The following is a 12,823-nucleotide window of genomic DNA, read 5'->3' as shown; positions in this document are numbered from 1 at the left end:
AGGAAACAGACTAGAAGATGCAAACCCTGAGTGCCCTGGCTGTCAGGACCTACTGGTGCCAGGAAGAACAGCGGAGGAGGGTCCAGCCAAGCGTTTCGCGTGGCTTTTGTGTGTGAGCAGCCAGCTGGCGTTTATCTTAGAGACAGAAGGGTCAATAATCTAAAAGGTGTAAATGACTTCTGTCCACTTGTAAGATGTTATAAAGGTACAGATCTGGCTTCAAATCTGCTGCACTTAAAGGTGTCTGTCTTCATGAAGACGAGAGACTTGGTGTCTGTGTCATGAAAAGAAGTGACAAGTTTTCTTATCACCACTATATCAATTTACAGCCTTTGAATTCTTAATAACGGAGCTCTTAGATGTTCTGCCGTTATCAAAAGATGAAATTTAGCCTTTCAGAGGGAATTTTGACATCGTACCGTATTTTATAATTCTATAAGAAGCGATGGAATTTAATTACCAGGTTTATCTTCAGAGTTATATAACAATTATATTTATAATTGTAGTTTGGGAGTTCCCGATGTCATTATGTCCTTTGAAAGAGAGATGATGACATCTTGTACTAAGCCCACAATTTACTTGATCTAATCTTTTCCTTAAAATGCACGTCCGTTATGCAAACGCACGTCCCCAACTCAGTCACCTCAGCTTCTCCCCCATCACTAATTTCCCCAACCCCTGTCACTAATGTCCACAGACAAAGGCATCTTCACAGCAACTGAAGCCTGCTTGTCCTCCCCATAATTCTCCCTCTGTCTTGCTTTTCCACATTGACCTTCACATCCATCGGAAAATGAAGTCCAAGCAAACACATTCTATCATTTCTTTCTCGCACAGTGGGACAAAAAGGAGACTTCCCTGCCTCCTAAACATTATGACTCTTGGCAAAAATCCCTTTTCTTCCCATCTGTAGCCACCAGAGTTGTGGATGATCAGTAACTGGACTGCTCCAGGTATGTCGTCATAAAGCAAACTCATTTAAACTAGCCTGGCAGATAAACACTGAATATGCCCGTAAAAATCGTCTGGCCCGCTCACACTGCATCAATCAGGTGACACTATTTTCTGGTGAGTGATAAAATAGATAGAACTAAGATATTTCAGGACTTCCTCGATGCAGACTGTGATTCTAGACACACGGTTATCTGTAAGATTAATTTCCAACCGTTTTCAGCGATCATGCTAGTGGTTTGGATAAATGACGTTGGCAAAAATAAATTTTGTGCCTGAAGAAACATATCCAGCTGTGTTTTGGAAGGAATAAAGGTCATGTCACACTGACAGAAAATCTTTGTGGCTATTAAGACTGAAGTGGACAGAGGGCTAATTACAAGGTATGGTGTGAGTTGCACATAACGTTTAAGGGTTTGACATCACCAGATAAAGTCTTGAGATGCAAGATTTGTGGAAGAAAAATCACTGAGAAAAAAAAAAAAAGTCAACTCCGGGCCAGCAAGAATGTCATCAACAATAATAACTAGGAAAACAAGTAGATGAACAAAAGTCCCAAAAGGTATTCTAAAAGTATATGACTTTGCCAGTTACGAGTTGCAGGCATATGTTCTGAATTTTCTATCATTTATTTGTAGAAAGATTTGGAAGCAGGATTATTTTATTGAAATATAATGCTGGATTGAGAAAAGTCCATCTCAAAAGGGGATAGTTAGCTGGAAGGAAGGGCTTCATCTGGTCAGTGTTTGGGTAGCCAGATTTGGGGAGTGAGTAACTAACTGACTTCCTGAGTGTAACGGAGGATTCTGGCCAAGTTGCCAATGGCGAGGGCCGGCAGAGCAAGAGCTCGGCGACTCCTAGACTTATGAGTTACTGTCTTCACAGGGGGTCAGAAATGACCCCAAAGCAAATGTGGCCCTGATCCCAGAGCGTTTGCTAAAGGATGGTTTCGAAATGAAAGATTGCAAATGTGTCCTTGACAATAAGTTTTCCTCTTCCGAAACATGAAAAGCTAATTCAAAGCAACCACTGTAACACAGCAATACGCTGCTCTCAGCCTGGCACATCTAGCTGGCTGGGACCTGGCCGAGGAAGTGACCTCTGCCCCTGGAACTGTGACAGTCACATCCCGACTCTACTGCAGAGGTCCAGGTAAGAGTGCACTGGGACTGTGGGAAGTATGTCACTCTGGCAGACCAGGGCTCTTGGTCAGCATCTCACAATAGCAGGACATCGTTGAATCGTTAGCAAATGAGAGAAGCGGGTAGCAGACGGGGTTCTCTGTGCTCCAGGTCACAGCCCAAGCTCTGGACAAGCAGAAGTGCCCGCAGTTCCCTGAGATGGCCCCCCGTTCCTGTGTACCTTAGCCCTTGCTGTTCCACATGCAGGAAGTCCCCTCCTCTCCCACCCCGGCAATGACCACTCCAAGGCAACCTCGGCTTGGAGCCTTCCTGCTTGGCTCCCCTACACCTTTCACCCCAGGCTGAGCCCCCTCTCTCTTCCCATCAGATCTCAGCCCTCCCCATGGCCCCAGGCACTGCGCAAGCTGCATGCCACTGCATGTGATATATACGTGTAATATACTCACATATGTGAAATAGATAATAAGCTATGTTGGAGGGCAATGATATACCTGTGCGGTAGACGTATTACTCTCCCCACTTTACAGACGGGGTACAACAAGGTTGAGTAACCTGCTGAAGGTCACCCTGCCAATAAGTGGTCTGTTCACTGCCTATGGTAGCCGGAAAATGGCCCCCCAAAGGGGTCCATGCCCTAATCCTTGGAACCTGTGACGATGTGACCTTACTTGGCAGAAGGGACTTTGAAGACGTGATTAAGTTATGGATCTTGAGATGGGGAGACGATGCTGGGTGATCTGGTCTAATATAATCACGAGGGTCCTTACCAGAAGGAGGAGGGAGGGTCGGAGTCAGAGAAGGAAATTTGACCACAAAAGCAGAAGTCAGAGAGAGACAGAGATTTGAAGATTCTGTGCTGCTGGCCTTGAAGGTGGGTGAAGGGGCCAGGGGCCAAGGAACTGCAGGCGGCCTCTCAAAGCTGGAAAAGGCCAGGAGACAGATTTTCCCCTAGAGCCTCCGAAGGTAACACTGCCCTGCCAGCATCTTGATTTTAGGACGTCTGCCCCCAAGAACTAGAAGATGATAAATTTGTGTTGTCGTAAGCCACTGAGTTAGAGCATAGAGGAAACTCACATGGTGCCCTTGAACCTGACAGGGAGGCTGCCACACTGATACAAGGAAAGGAACACACCGCATTTGCAAAGGGGGTGGGTGAAGGCCCTTCCAAGAAGCCCCCTGGTACAGAGGGCCACTGTACCAGTGCCACAGCTGGTGGTGGCACTAAATTCTCTGCTCTCCCGAGGAAGTCTGTGCGGTGATTGCAAGAACTAAGAAGGGGTTGGCCGAGGTAGACGGAACCCCAGGAAGTCACCAGCCTGAGGGGCTCCCCAAGCCTGGTCCCCGTGCTGGTTGTTTCCAGGAACTCGGAATTTCTGACGTCAGAGATGTTTCAGTCTATGTGCCATGGCCCCCTCACGACAAGCCCACTGTCGCCCGGGTGAGGATGGGAGGGGAGAGAAGGGGCCGGCCCGGAGCCCCGGGGAGGCAGCCCCTGCTCCGGGAGTGGTGCGGTCCCCGGGGTCCCCACCCTCGCTCACAAGGATGTTGAGGGTTCCAAGCAGGTAACTCCACTGCTTTTGAAAAGCTCAGCCTGTGAGCCACGCTGTCAGTTTGTCCGCCTGTCTGGGTCTGTCTCTGGTCAGGCAGCTCGAGAAGGACTAATCGGATGAGATAATGAATACCAGCCTTGGTCACCATGAATCAAAGGCGCACAGCCAGCTGAGTCACTCAGTGGTGGGAGCTCAGAGAGGACGGCGGGGCTCCATCTGACTCACTCTGGAACTGGGGCCAGACGCTCTAATACAGCAGGGCACCAAAGACCACATTTCACTCCAAAAGCTCCAAGTGCTGTGTGCTCTGGCCATGGAATGCTCCTCGGAAGGGAGTGTTATAAGATCCCTTGTAACTCGAGAAGGGGAGATTACCGAGTCCGGAGAAAGGCTGGGAAGGGACGGCCACTAGGGATGCTTCAGGCCATGAAGCTTTGGCCTGCAGCAGGAGTCACTGTCCCAAAGTGACCCCACTTGGCTAAAAGGTGTCTGAAGTCACTAAGCCACTCAGAGCCCATACAACCATGTGACGTGTGTACAGTGAGTGACTACTTTGTGCTTGTCATTGAGAAGCTTTGGAAGCTGTAAGCCCTACCTTGCCTGGGCCCTCCTGCCTAGCCAGGGAGGAGGGCCAGGGCCCAAGGACAAAGCACTAAGGCTCCAGGCACCACCAGCTTCTCCTTCCACCTGCCCAAGCACATCCGTGAAACCTGAGGCACTGGAAGAACTCTCCAGAGAATGGGATGAATGGAGGCTGTGTTAGCCCTTGTTGCTGCATCCAGGCTGCTCTCTCTCTTCCCTCAGAAAGTTCCCAGCGCACAAGGGCATCTTTGGCTTTGGGGGGTGGTGACTGGGCTCCCCAGCCCCAAGAAACATCTGCCCCGTTCTCCACGCTTGGGTCATGGCTTTCACGTCACACTGAAAACCCAAGTTCTGAGGTTAAGTCATTGTTTTCCGCCCTCGTTTACTTCCTTCATCACCCCTAGACCCAAAACCTCACCATAAAGACTGACAAAGGCCCGTATCGGACTTCTCTCCCCTGCAGAGCCTGGGCTTGCCTGGCCCTCTGCCTGGGCCCGGCTGGTCACAGTGCCCTTGCCACAGCTGGGGCCTCTGGCCAGAACTGAGGTCACCCTGCCACCAACGGGAAGAGGGAGAAGAATGACAAGACAGTTGGGACCACAGTCTTGGAAAATACCCTGTGGGATTCACTGCCAGAATCCTCAACGCAGGAGACAAGCGGCCAACCCTGGGGTGACAAGCCCGTGCCCTGGGCTGCCTACCAGGCCCTGGATCTCCGGCCCCAGAAGACGGGGCAGTGGAGGAGAGAGAGACACAGGAGACTCAGTCTTTCCCGTTTCACGTCTGTGCATCCATTTAATTCTAGAGCACCTGTGGGACTTTCGATCACTGGCTCTTTGGGGTGACGGCATGGTGTGAGAACTACACCTGGGCTCTGGGTCACAAGGACCTGGGTTCAAATCCCAGCCTCATGACCTTGGGAAATAACTTCCAGCCTCTGAGTCTGAGCTTTGCCTTCCGTAAAGCTGTAGTCATTGTCTCTCCCTCAGGGGTCATGGGAGAGTTACAAGGGCCAAACCATACAGAGCCCAGGCCCAGCGGCCCATGCCCGGGAAGTGGTGAACAGTCTCTAAGGGATCCAATCACGCAGCGGCCGCTTCCTGGCCACCTTCCCACCTGGGTGCTTTTTCTGGGACACACGTGTCTGTCACTCTACCTTCAAGAACCAGAAAGGGGAGCTTCCCTGGTGGCACAGTGGTTACGAATCCACCTGCCAATGCAGGGGACACGATTCGAGCCCTGGTCTGGGGAGATCCCACATGCCATGGAGCAACTAAGCCCGTGCGCCACAACTACTGAGCCTGCGTTCTAGAGCCCATGAGCCACAACTACTGAGCCTGCAAGCCACAATTACTGAAGCCTGCGTGCCTATAGCCCGTGCTCCACAACAAGAGAAGCCACCACAGTGAGAGGCCCACGCACCGCAACGAAGAGTAGCCCCCTCTCACCTCAACTAGAGAAAGCCCACGCGCAGCAACGAAGACCCAACGCAGCCAAAAATAAATAAAACAAAATAAATAAATTAAAAAAAAAAAACTTGAAAAGAACCTCAAAGGTGTTCAGGGCCCTTAAACGTCTGTCTCCGTGTTCTTCCTCTGGAGCCCGGGCCTCCCACTCTGGGCTACCCCTCCGCACATCCTTCCCCATCACAGACTCACACATCAGGTCTGCCCTGGGCCTTCCCAAGGCAGCCCCCCGGCCCTCCAGCAGCACTGACTTTCTCTCCAGCACCCTCTGCCCTTGGTTGGGGTCCTTGCTTGGGCTCTAAGAAGCACTAACACAGTCAGGGCAGTGGTGGGAAGTTCTGCCGTCTGTCTGCGCAACTCCCTGTTAAGCTGTCTGAGGGCAGGGGTCCCGGCTGGTTTATCCCTGTCACCCCACGGGCACACAGTAGGTGCTCACACATCTCTGTCTGGACTGGACTGGACTGAGAGCTCCTCGGGGCAGGCTCTGGGCAGCACCCACTTCTGCGTGCCCTGTACCTGGCAGGGCCCCAGTCCCACCAGAGAGCCAATCGCTCCAGCTGAACAGAAGGAAGCTTTTTGGAAAGCGCGCTCCGGGAGGGATGCTCGTGGAAACAGAGAGTGGGCTCCCTGGCCCTGGCCCTCTGCACCCAGGTGGTGGTGGCCACGTACCTGGTCCCCAGAGGGTGATGCACTGCTGCTCGTGGGTCTGGCAGATGCCGTTGTAGCAGTAGCCGTCCACTCCCTGACACGGGTGCCCGTCGTGCAGGTACACGTTGGCCGGGCAGTGAGGACTGGCTCCCGTGCAGAACTCCGGGAGGTCGCAGGAGTTGCTAGAGTCCCTGCATGCTGTTCCTGCAGGCTTCAGCTGAAAGGAGAGGGCCGTTTATAGCTCACGACTGCGGGAAAGGGGGAAGCAGGGTCTCAGCAACACTCCGGACGTGGATAGGGACAGAACCATCCTCTTGTAGCTTCACACAGAGGGGCGAGGATTTCAAAGGAAGTTCCCTTTACCGCAGAGAGAGCTCATTAGATAAACAGCCTTGCTCTGGGCTCTGAGGTTCACCTTTCCATTATGGGGGGTAACTAAGATCAGCCTCTTTTTAATTTCATGCAACATCAGGGTTTTCTGGTGAGCAGACAAGCTGGTTGCTGGCACCTGGCACCTCGGTGGGGCGGGGGGAGCGGGTGCTGCCTGATGGACCCGTTGATTCTTAAGAACAAGATCTCTGGTCACCAACACCACCGTGTGTTTTAAGAAGACGTTTGTGCTTAAAGCGTTAGCCTTTGTGGGCAAGGTGACAAAAATAATTCCAAGGGCACACTTACAACAGCAATTTTACTTTGCCATCAAATCATACAGCTGGAAACCTGTCTGTAGGACTTCACAGGGGCATGTAGAGAAGTAAAGCAAGGGAGCTGTACAGGACGTTAGGAACGACAATGCCAAACGATGCCTCATCTTTTTGCGGTTGAAGAACTTATGGCTCAGGGTGGCTTGTCTGAGGTTACACAACCAGTGATCTGTCCCACCCCCGAAGCACCCTCCAGACACCGCCACCACCAGCTGCCTCTTTTAACCTTCGTTCCCCGTAAGTTAATTACAAGTAGGAAGGGGATGAAGGATACTTTAAGCTGAATGTAAAACGTCGTAATGCACTTCGCAAACACTGTGCTCTACTTGGGTCGCTAAGAGGGAGTTTCCTGCAAGCAGAATGCCAAGATCAATTGCTTAATTAAAAGGAAATAAAACTCTTGGAACCTTTGAATCAAAAGCTCAGGTTTTGACTCTGGCAGATCTCAGCTCTGAATAATGAGACAAACAACGGAATTGCCAAAATGAATGCAGGCATGGTGGCAGAAAATGGCAAAAGTATAAAACCGCCACTCTTGGCTGGGCTTCTGTTGGGGGCACGTCAAGATCAAGATGTTGACACAAGATCCCTGGAACAATCGACGCAGCTCCTCACCCAGCAGGCAGATGTTCTTGGCATGGAGCAGAGGGACCCGGCAGGGAAGGGAAGGGAAACCTTCCTCCAATAGCAGACCCGGAACATTTAACATGGAGCTGGAGTTCTTTGGTCTACTTACCAAAGAACTCATAAATAAATAAATTATAAATTATTATAACTTATATAATTATTATAATTTATCGCAGATGACTTAGCATTAGGAGATGCATTTCACATGAAGATTGGAAGATAATAAAACTAGGAGATAGATGGTACCAACTTGCGTGATAAGGATTACAGTTTCCACAGCAGCGAGTGCCGGGAAGTCGCCCTGTCCAGTTGCTTGCCCTGCATCACTGTCGAACCAGCTGACGGTGCAGGTGACCTCGGGACCAGGAGGACACTCACCTGGCAGTTTTCACAGCACAGTCCGTGTGCGCAGACAGCATCCGGCTTCAGGGTACAGGTGGTGGCGTTGCAGCAGAGATTCAGACACTCCTGGAGACGGGAACGGGTTTGACAGGGTCACGTGGCACAAATACTCACAGAAAGCAAAGGTCGCACCTTAAGTGACTGAAAAGGGAGGAAAGAACCAGAGGGCCTGGCTCTGGAGATGAAAACTAGCCGGACTGAGGATTATCTTCCTCGGGAAGAAAGCAAAGCTTCTGGTAAGTGTTTACGAACTGCCTGGGAGGGCGTGTCCCTGGGAGAAGTCAGTAGCACTCAAGCATCTTTCATGGTGGGGTGAGGGACCCGGACAGGAAGGCTGGCTGGCTCGGGAGGCCATTCATGTCAGCAGCGGGTGAGGCTGTGTGTGTGCGTCTGTCTGTCTGATGACCGCTGGCCTTAATGCAGTGAATAATACCAGGACCACTGGAGTCCTATGAACTTACTTATTTAAAAATCTACATAGATGCATACAAGCTTTACCCTTCAAAGACTGATCCAGAGTTTAATCTAGAGCACATTGGCAGGAAATGAAGTCCAATCAATTGTGTTTGAAACACAGTTCCCTGCAATCCAACCAGACGTCGTAGCTGGATTCTTGCTCAGCACAGGTGGGCTGTCTCACCTGATGAGACCCTCCTCAGGTCAGAAATGCACCTCAGAACGAGCAAGAGGCTGGGAAGGAGATCCGTGGGCTGTGCCCATTGATCTGCAAAGGATTTAAACAGATCAAAGAGTAGCTGGATTGTCCTCTGCGAAATGAACACTAGAGAGGAAGCGAACTCCTCTGTTATGCTGTGCTTCACAGCCACCTAATTTTTTCTAACAAAATGAAACAAGAGATTGATACCTTTTGCTTAGCTCTCAACAAAAGGCCTATACATATCTATCCAGGATATTTATGACAGCTTGTGCTTTAGAACATTCCAGTAACTTGGAGTTTACACATTTTAGAAGCAATTGATTATCATTAGAAAGAAGGGCTCAATAGAGTCTTCAGGATTGAATTTACCAATGTCCTTTTATTTTATTTAATATGATATGTGCTGAAGAATTTATATACTATGGCTAGAGTGAAGCCCATCACATACTATTTTAATAGTATAACAGTTTACTCCCCAAAACCATCTTCCACGAATGAATTTATTAGGTTCATAAACGCAATGAATAAAATGCTGATAATCCAGACGATTTTTGGCTCACCAGATATCTGAACTGTACCGTTTGTAAAAACTCTATGAACGATGCTCCCTTCTACTGTTTGCTCCTATCATACATACGTCCCAAATTATTAAATTTGCTCAAGGACTTTATAAACATCCGGAGTGTGTAATATATACAGTAAGATAAAACTGCCAACCAGAAGTCATAGCTTTCAGGACGGGAAAGGTTTCTAACTCATGGACTTACAATCTGAAAACACTTAGGAACTTGTTTTGTTCTTTTAAACGGAGGCCATCCGTGGCACTCCTGATCAGTGCCATCACACGTACGGCAGTGTTGTCCTGTACATCATGGTCTAAATGGCTCTCCTAATAACACATTAGCCAAATTACGGACTTCCTTGCACTTCTAAGTTAAATCAGCCATCCTAAAACTGGGTCCTAAGATCCTTTAAGAACTAACTCCCACCCCCCACCCCCAACCAAATCGCTAAATAACGTACGCAGCAGTTCAAATGGAAACACAGCCAAGTCGAATGGTTGTGACTTCAAAGGGGATTGATAATGTGAGAGAGAGAACTAAGTTTAAAAGATACTTGCAAGCTACTGGCGTCCTATTGACTCTAAACAAGGAGATAAGGCTCCTTTCCCAACCCTATTAGCTTGGAAGAATAAGCAAGTCGTCAGGAAATCCTCGTGGTGGATGTAAATCCAGTGCCCTGGACAGAACGCTTCAGCATTCATTTGCCTTTTAACTACCCAGAATCTATTCCTTCCGCAGAACTCTATCAGAAGAGACAAATTCTTCATCTGTTGATGCATTTATTAGTTTAGTACTCAACAGAGAAGTTCAGCAGAGCCAACGAACACTAAGTCTCCAAAGAAGACAGAGTAATGAATGAAGCCATTAGAGAATTCTCAGCAAATGCCCTAATTGTCATTCTTGGGTTGTAGGTAGTAGACAGAGATTCTTAATCACAATGAACTGGGGTTAAGACAATAATGCACCTTCTTGAAAACAGTGGCCATTATCTCTGGGAGCAAGGGAACAGAAACTGGTTCCAGTCATGAGCTGGGGCAGTTGTTCTGACCCCGTTTACTCACTGATGTGGTGACACTGGAGGTCTTTATGGTCCAGGGGATACGTAGGCCAATATGAAACAAAGGCATGATGGATATTTCCAGGGCCTGAGCACTGAGTTGGGGGTAAAGAACCCAGGTTCACAGGTCTGACTAAAAGTTTTGGTCAGCTTGGAAACTGGGAAATGGGCTTTCATACCCTCAGACACAGTCTGAGCTTAAACTTTAAAAAGAAGTTTAAAAGAAAAAGAAAGAAAACTATGAATTGAGGCAAAAGACGTGCCTGCGACTTTGATTTCTTGGAAGAAAGAACTTTGGATAATGAGAACGAGAGTTCTGTTCAGATAGCAAGAACTTCTCCTATTAAGTAAGGACCCTGAGCACAGAAATATACAGTTGGGAGTTACATGGAGGGAGAACACGGCTCTTACGTAAGCAAAGAGTTTGAGTTCTTCAAAGCTGTCCTGCAATGAGCTGCCTGGAGAGACAATAAACACCCTGGGAAAGCTGAGTGACTTCCTGATGGAGGTAAAAAAGGGAAGACCACGACATCAGGCTGGCGACTTTCAGGCACTCGAGCGTTTGCTGACATGATGGTGGCGGCGGTGATGCTAGTGGTGGGGTTGGTGGTGATGGCGGTGACAACAGTGGTGATGATGGTGGGGTGGTGGTGGACATGTTAACAGTGGTGACGGGGAGGGTGGCAGGGATGCTGGTGGCAGTGCTGGCATATGGGATAAATGATTGCTAATAGAGTCATTCCAAACCTGAGAGTTCATGGCTCCAGGAAGAGCTGTCAAATTTATTTAGATTAACAAACAATTACAAGGAGTTCAGATAAAAGATAACCATTTCAAAGTCAACATGACCTCTCCTGAGAAACAGGAGTCATTTAAACTCATTGTTTTTTTCTTTAAGCAATTAGAAAAAGTCTCCAAGCAATTTCCGCTTTGCATAACCCATCCCATGACGGTTTTAAGTTTTCCTCTGCTAATCTGAAAAAGAGTTTCTGTTAGGACTTGGGACTTTGTTCCTGTGTAGTAACCATTCTCTACACACTGTGAGCAAAACTGAACGCCGCTGTGGACAGCGCTGTGACCTTGGATGAATCCTGATTTGGGCAAGGGCACAAAAACACTTGATCGAACCACCTTTGCAATCCCCTAGGACTTGTGTTCCTAGGGGGCTTATGTTCACTCCCAATATTCTTACAGAAATGGTCAGATGGAGACCAGGATCATTCCTGCTGATGTGGGAAAGCTCAGAGACTTGGAGATCGGACATGATGAAGGTTCTATAACCAGCTGTTCGTTTGATGAACACAGGAATTTGAGGGATGTCCCAGAGTCTCAGCACAAGTTCCCTTCCATCCCCGAATCCCCCTTTCAGAGTACCCCTCCCAGGCATGCTCTAAGGCCTCATCAAGCCAGTTTGTGAATTTAGCTAAGCCCATCTTGAACTTGACTACCGCTGCAGCTTGCACGAGCTCTCAGGGAGGGACTCCCACAGGGAGACAGCCTGCTATACAAACGACTGGCTTTGATTTACTCTAAATCAACCTCCTTCAAGTTTTGAGGGGGTACTTCTTTCACCAGGCGGTCTCACTGCACCCCGTCTTTCTCTTTCCTTCCCAAGATTATTCAGAGATTTAAAAATGGCTGTTAGAATTTTGATGTTGATTAACTTTATCTTGGGCCCTACAGAAATGAGAAAATGTCCTGACACTGGCTGGAAAACAGGGTTAAATATGCCTTTTGCTGGATAAAAATGTTCCCCGCTTTCACTTATTACTTCTGAAAGCTAAGAAGCAGACAGGCCGGAGCCTGGGCGCCTCAGGTCGTCCATACAGAGGAAGCTGCGGCAGCAGGAGCAGAATTTCAACTTGGGAAGAAGCTCTTGGTTAAAAATGAACGCTGCTTATTCAAATTCCCCTCGGGTGCACACCTTACAGAGAGAAAGACTTGGTACTTATTAGCCATTTGAAGCCAGCATTCCAAGGCTTTCTTCTCTGTCAAACTCAAAGCTAAACGCTTTTTCGTTGTTGTCCTCATCCTGCCTACGCTACTGCGTCCTTCAACAGAGAAGATTCTCTATCTTTTTAAACCAGTGATACAACTTACTCTATGCAATACTTAAAATTCAAGAAGGCCACCCTGGCTTATGAAGTTTGTTCAAGGTGGTCATGTAGGAGTTTTCCATCCTGCATTTCTAGCACTTTCATTCTACCGCACAATTCCTTCAAGTTCTTGCTTCCTGGCCCAGCCGCGAACGCGAGACCAACATTCTGGAAACGTCTGTCTCACCTCCGGTTCGCCACAGTCACACTCCTCTCCTTCTTCGACATATCCGTTGCCGCACTTCTGGCCCCCGAAGGACTGCGTCACTTCCGGCAGGTTAAAGAGGCACATACCCATGCCCTTCTCCAGGCTGGCCTCCAGGTCCTTCCTACTGCAGCTGCTGAATACCATGGGGAACGGGTACCTGCAGGGAAGA

The 12,823-nt window shown here is 48.8% G+C and overlaps 1 protein-coding gene across 1 annotated transcript in view; it reads right to left on the bottom strand.

Annotated features, from left to right (window-relative positions):
* Positions 1-12,823, bottom strand: part of ADAM12 (ADAM metallopeptidase domain 12) — a 317,443-nt gene that overhangs the window by 49,099 nt on the left and 255,521 nt on the right. The window contains exons 11-13 of the mRNA XM_024751588.1: positions 12,634-12,811; positions 8,049-8,138; positions 6,361-6,556 (exon numbers count right to left, since the gene is read on the bottom strand). Coding sequence (XP_024607356.1) covers positions 6,361-6,556; positions 8,049-8,138; positions 12,634-12,811 — 464 coding nt within the window. The remainder of the gene's footprint in view (positions 1-6,360; positions 6,557-8,048; positions 8,139-12,633; positions 12,812-12,823) is intronic.

This window comes from Neophocaena asiaeorientalis, unplaced genomic scaffold (genome assembly GCF_003031525.2).
Source record: "Neophocaena asiaeorientalis asiaeorientalis breed wild unplaced genomic scaffold, Neophocaena_asiaeorientalis_V1.1 scaffold108, whole genome shotgun sequence".
Lineage (NCBI taxonomy): Eukaryota > Metazoa > Chordata > Mammalia > Artiodactyla > Phocoenidae > Neophocaena > Neophocaena asiaeorientalis.
This window is presented reverse-complemented; position numbering and strand designations above follow the sequence as displayed.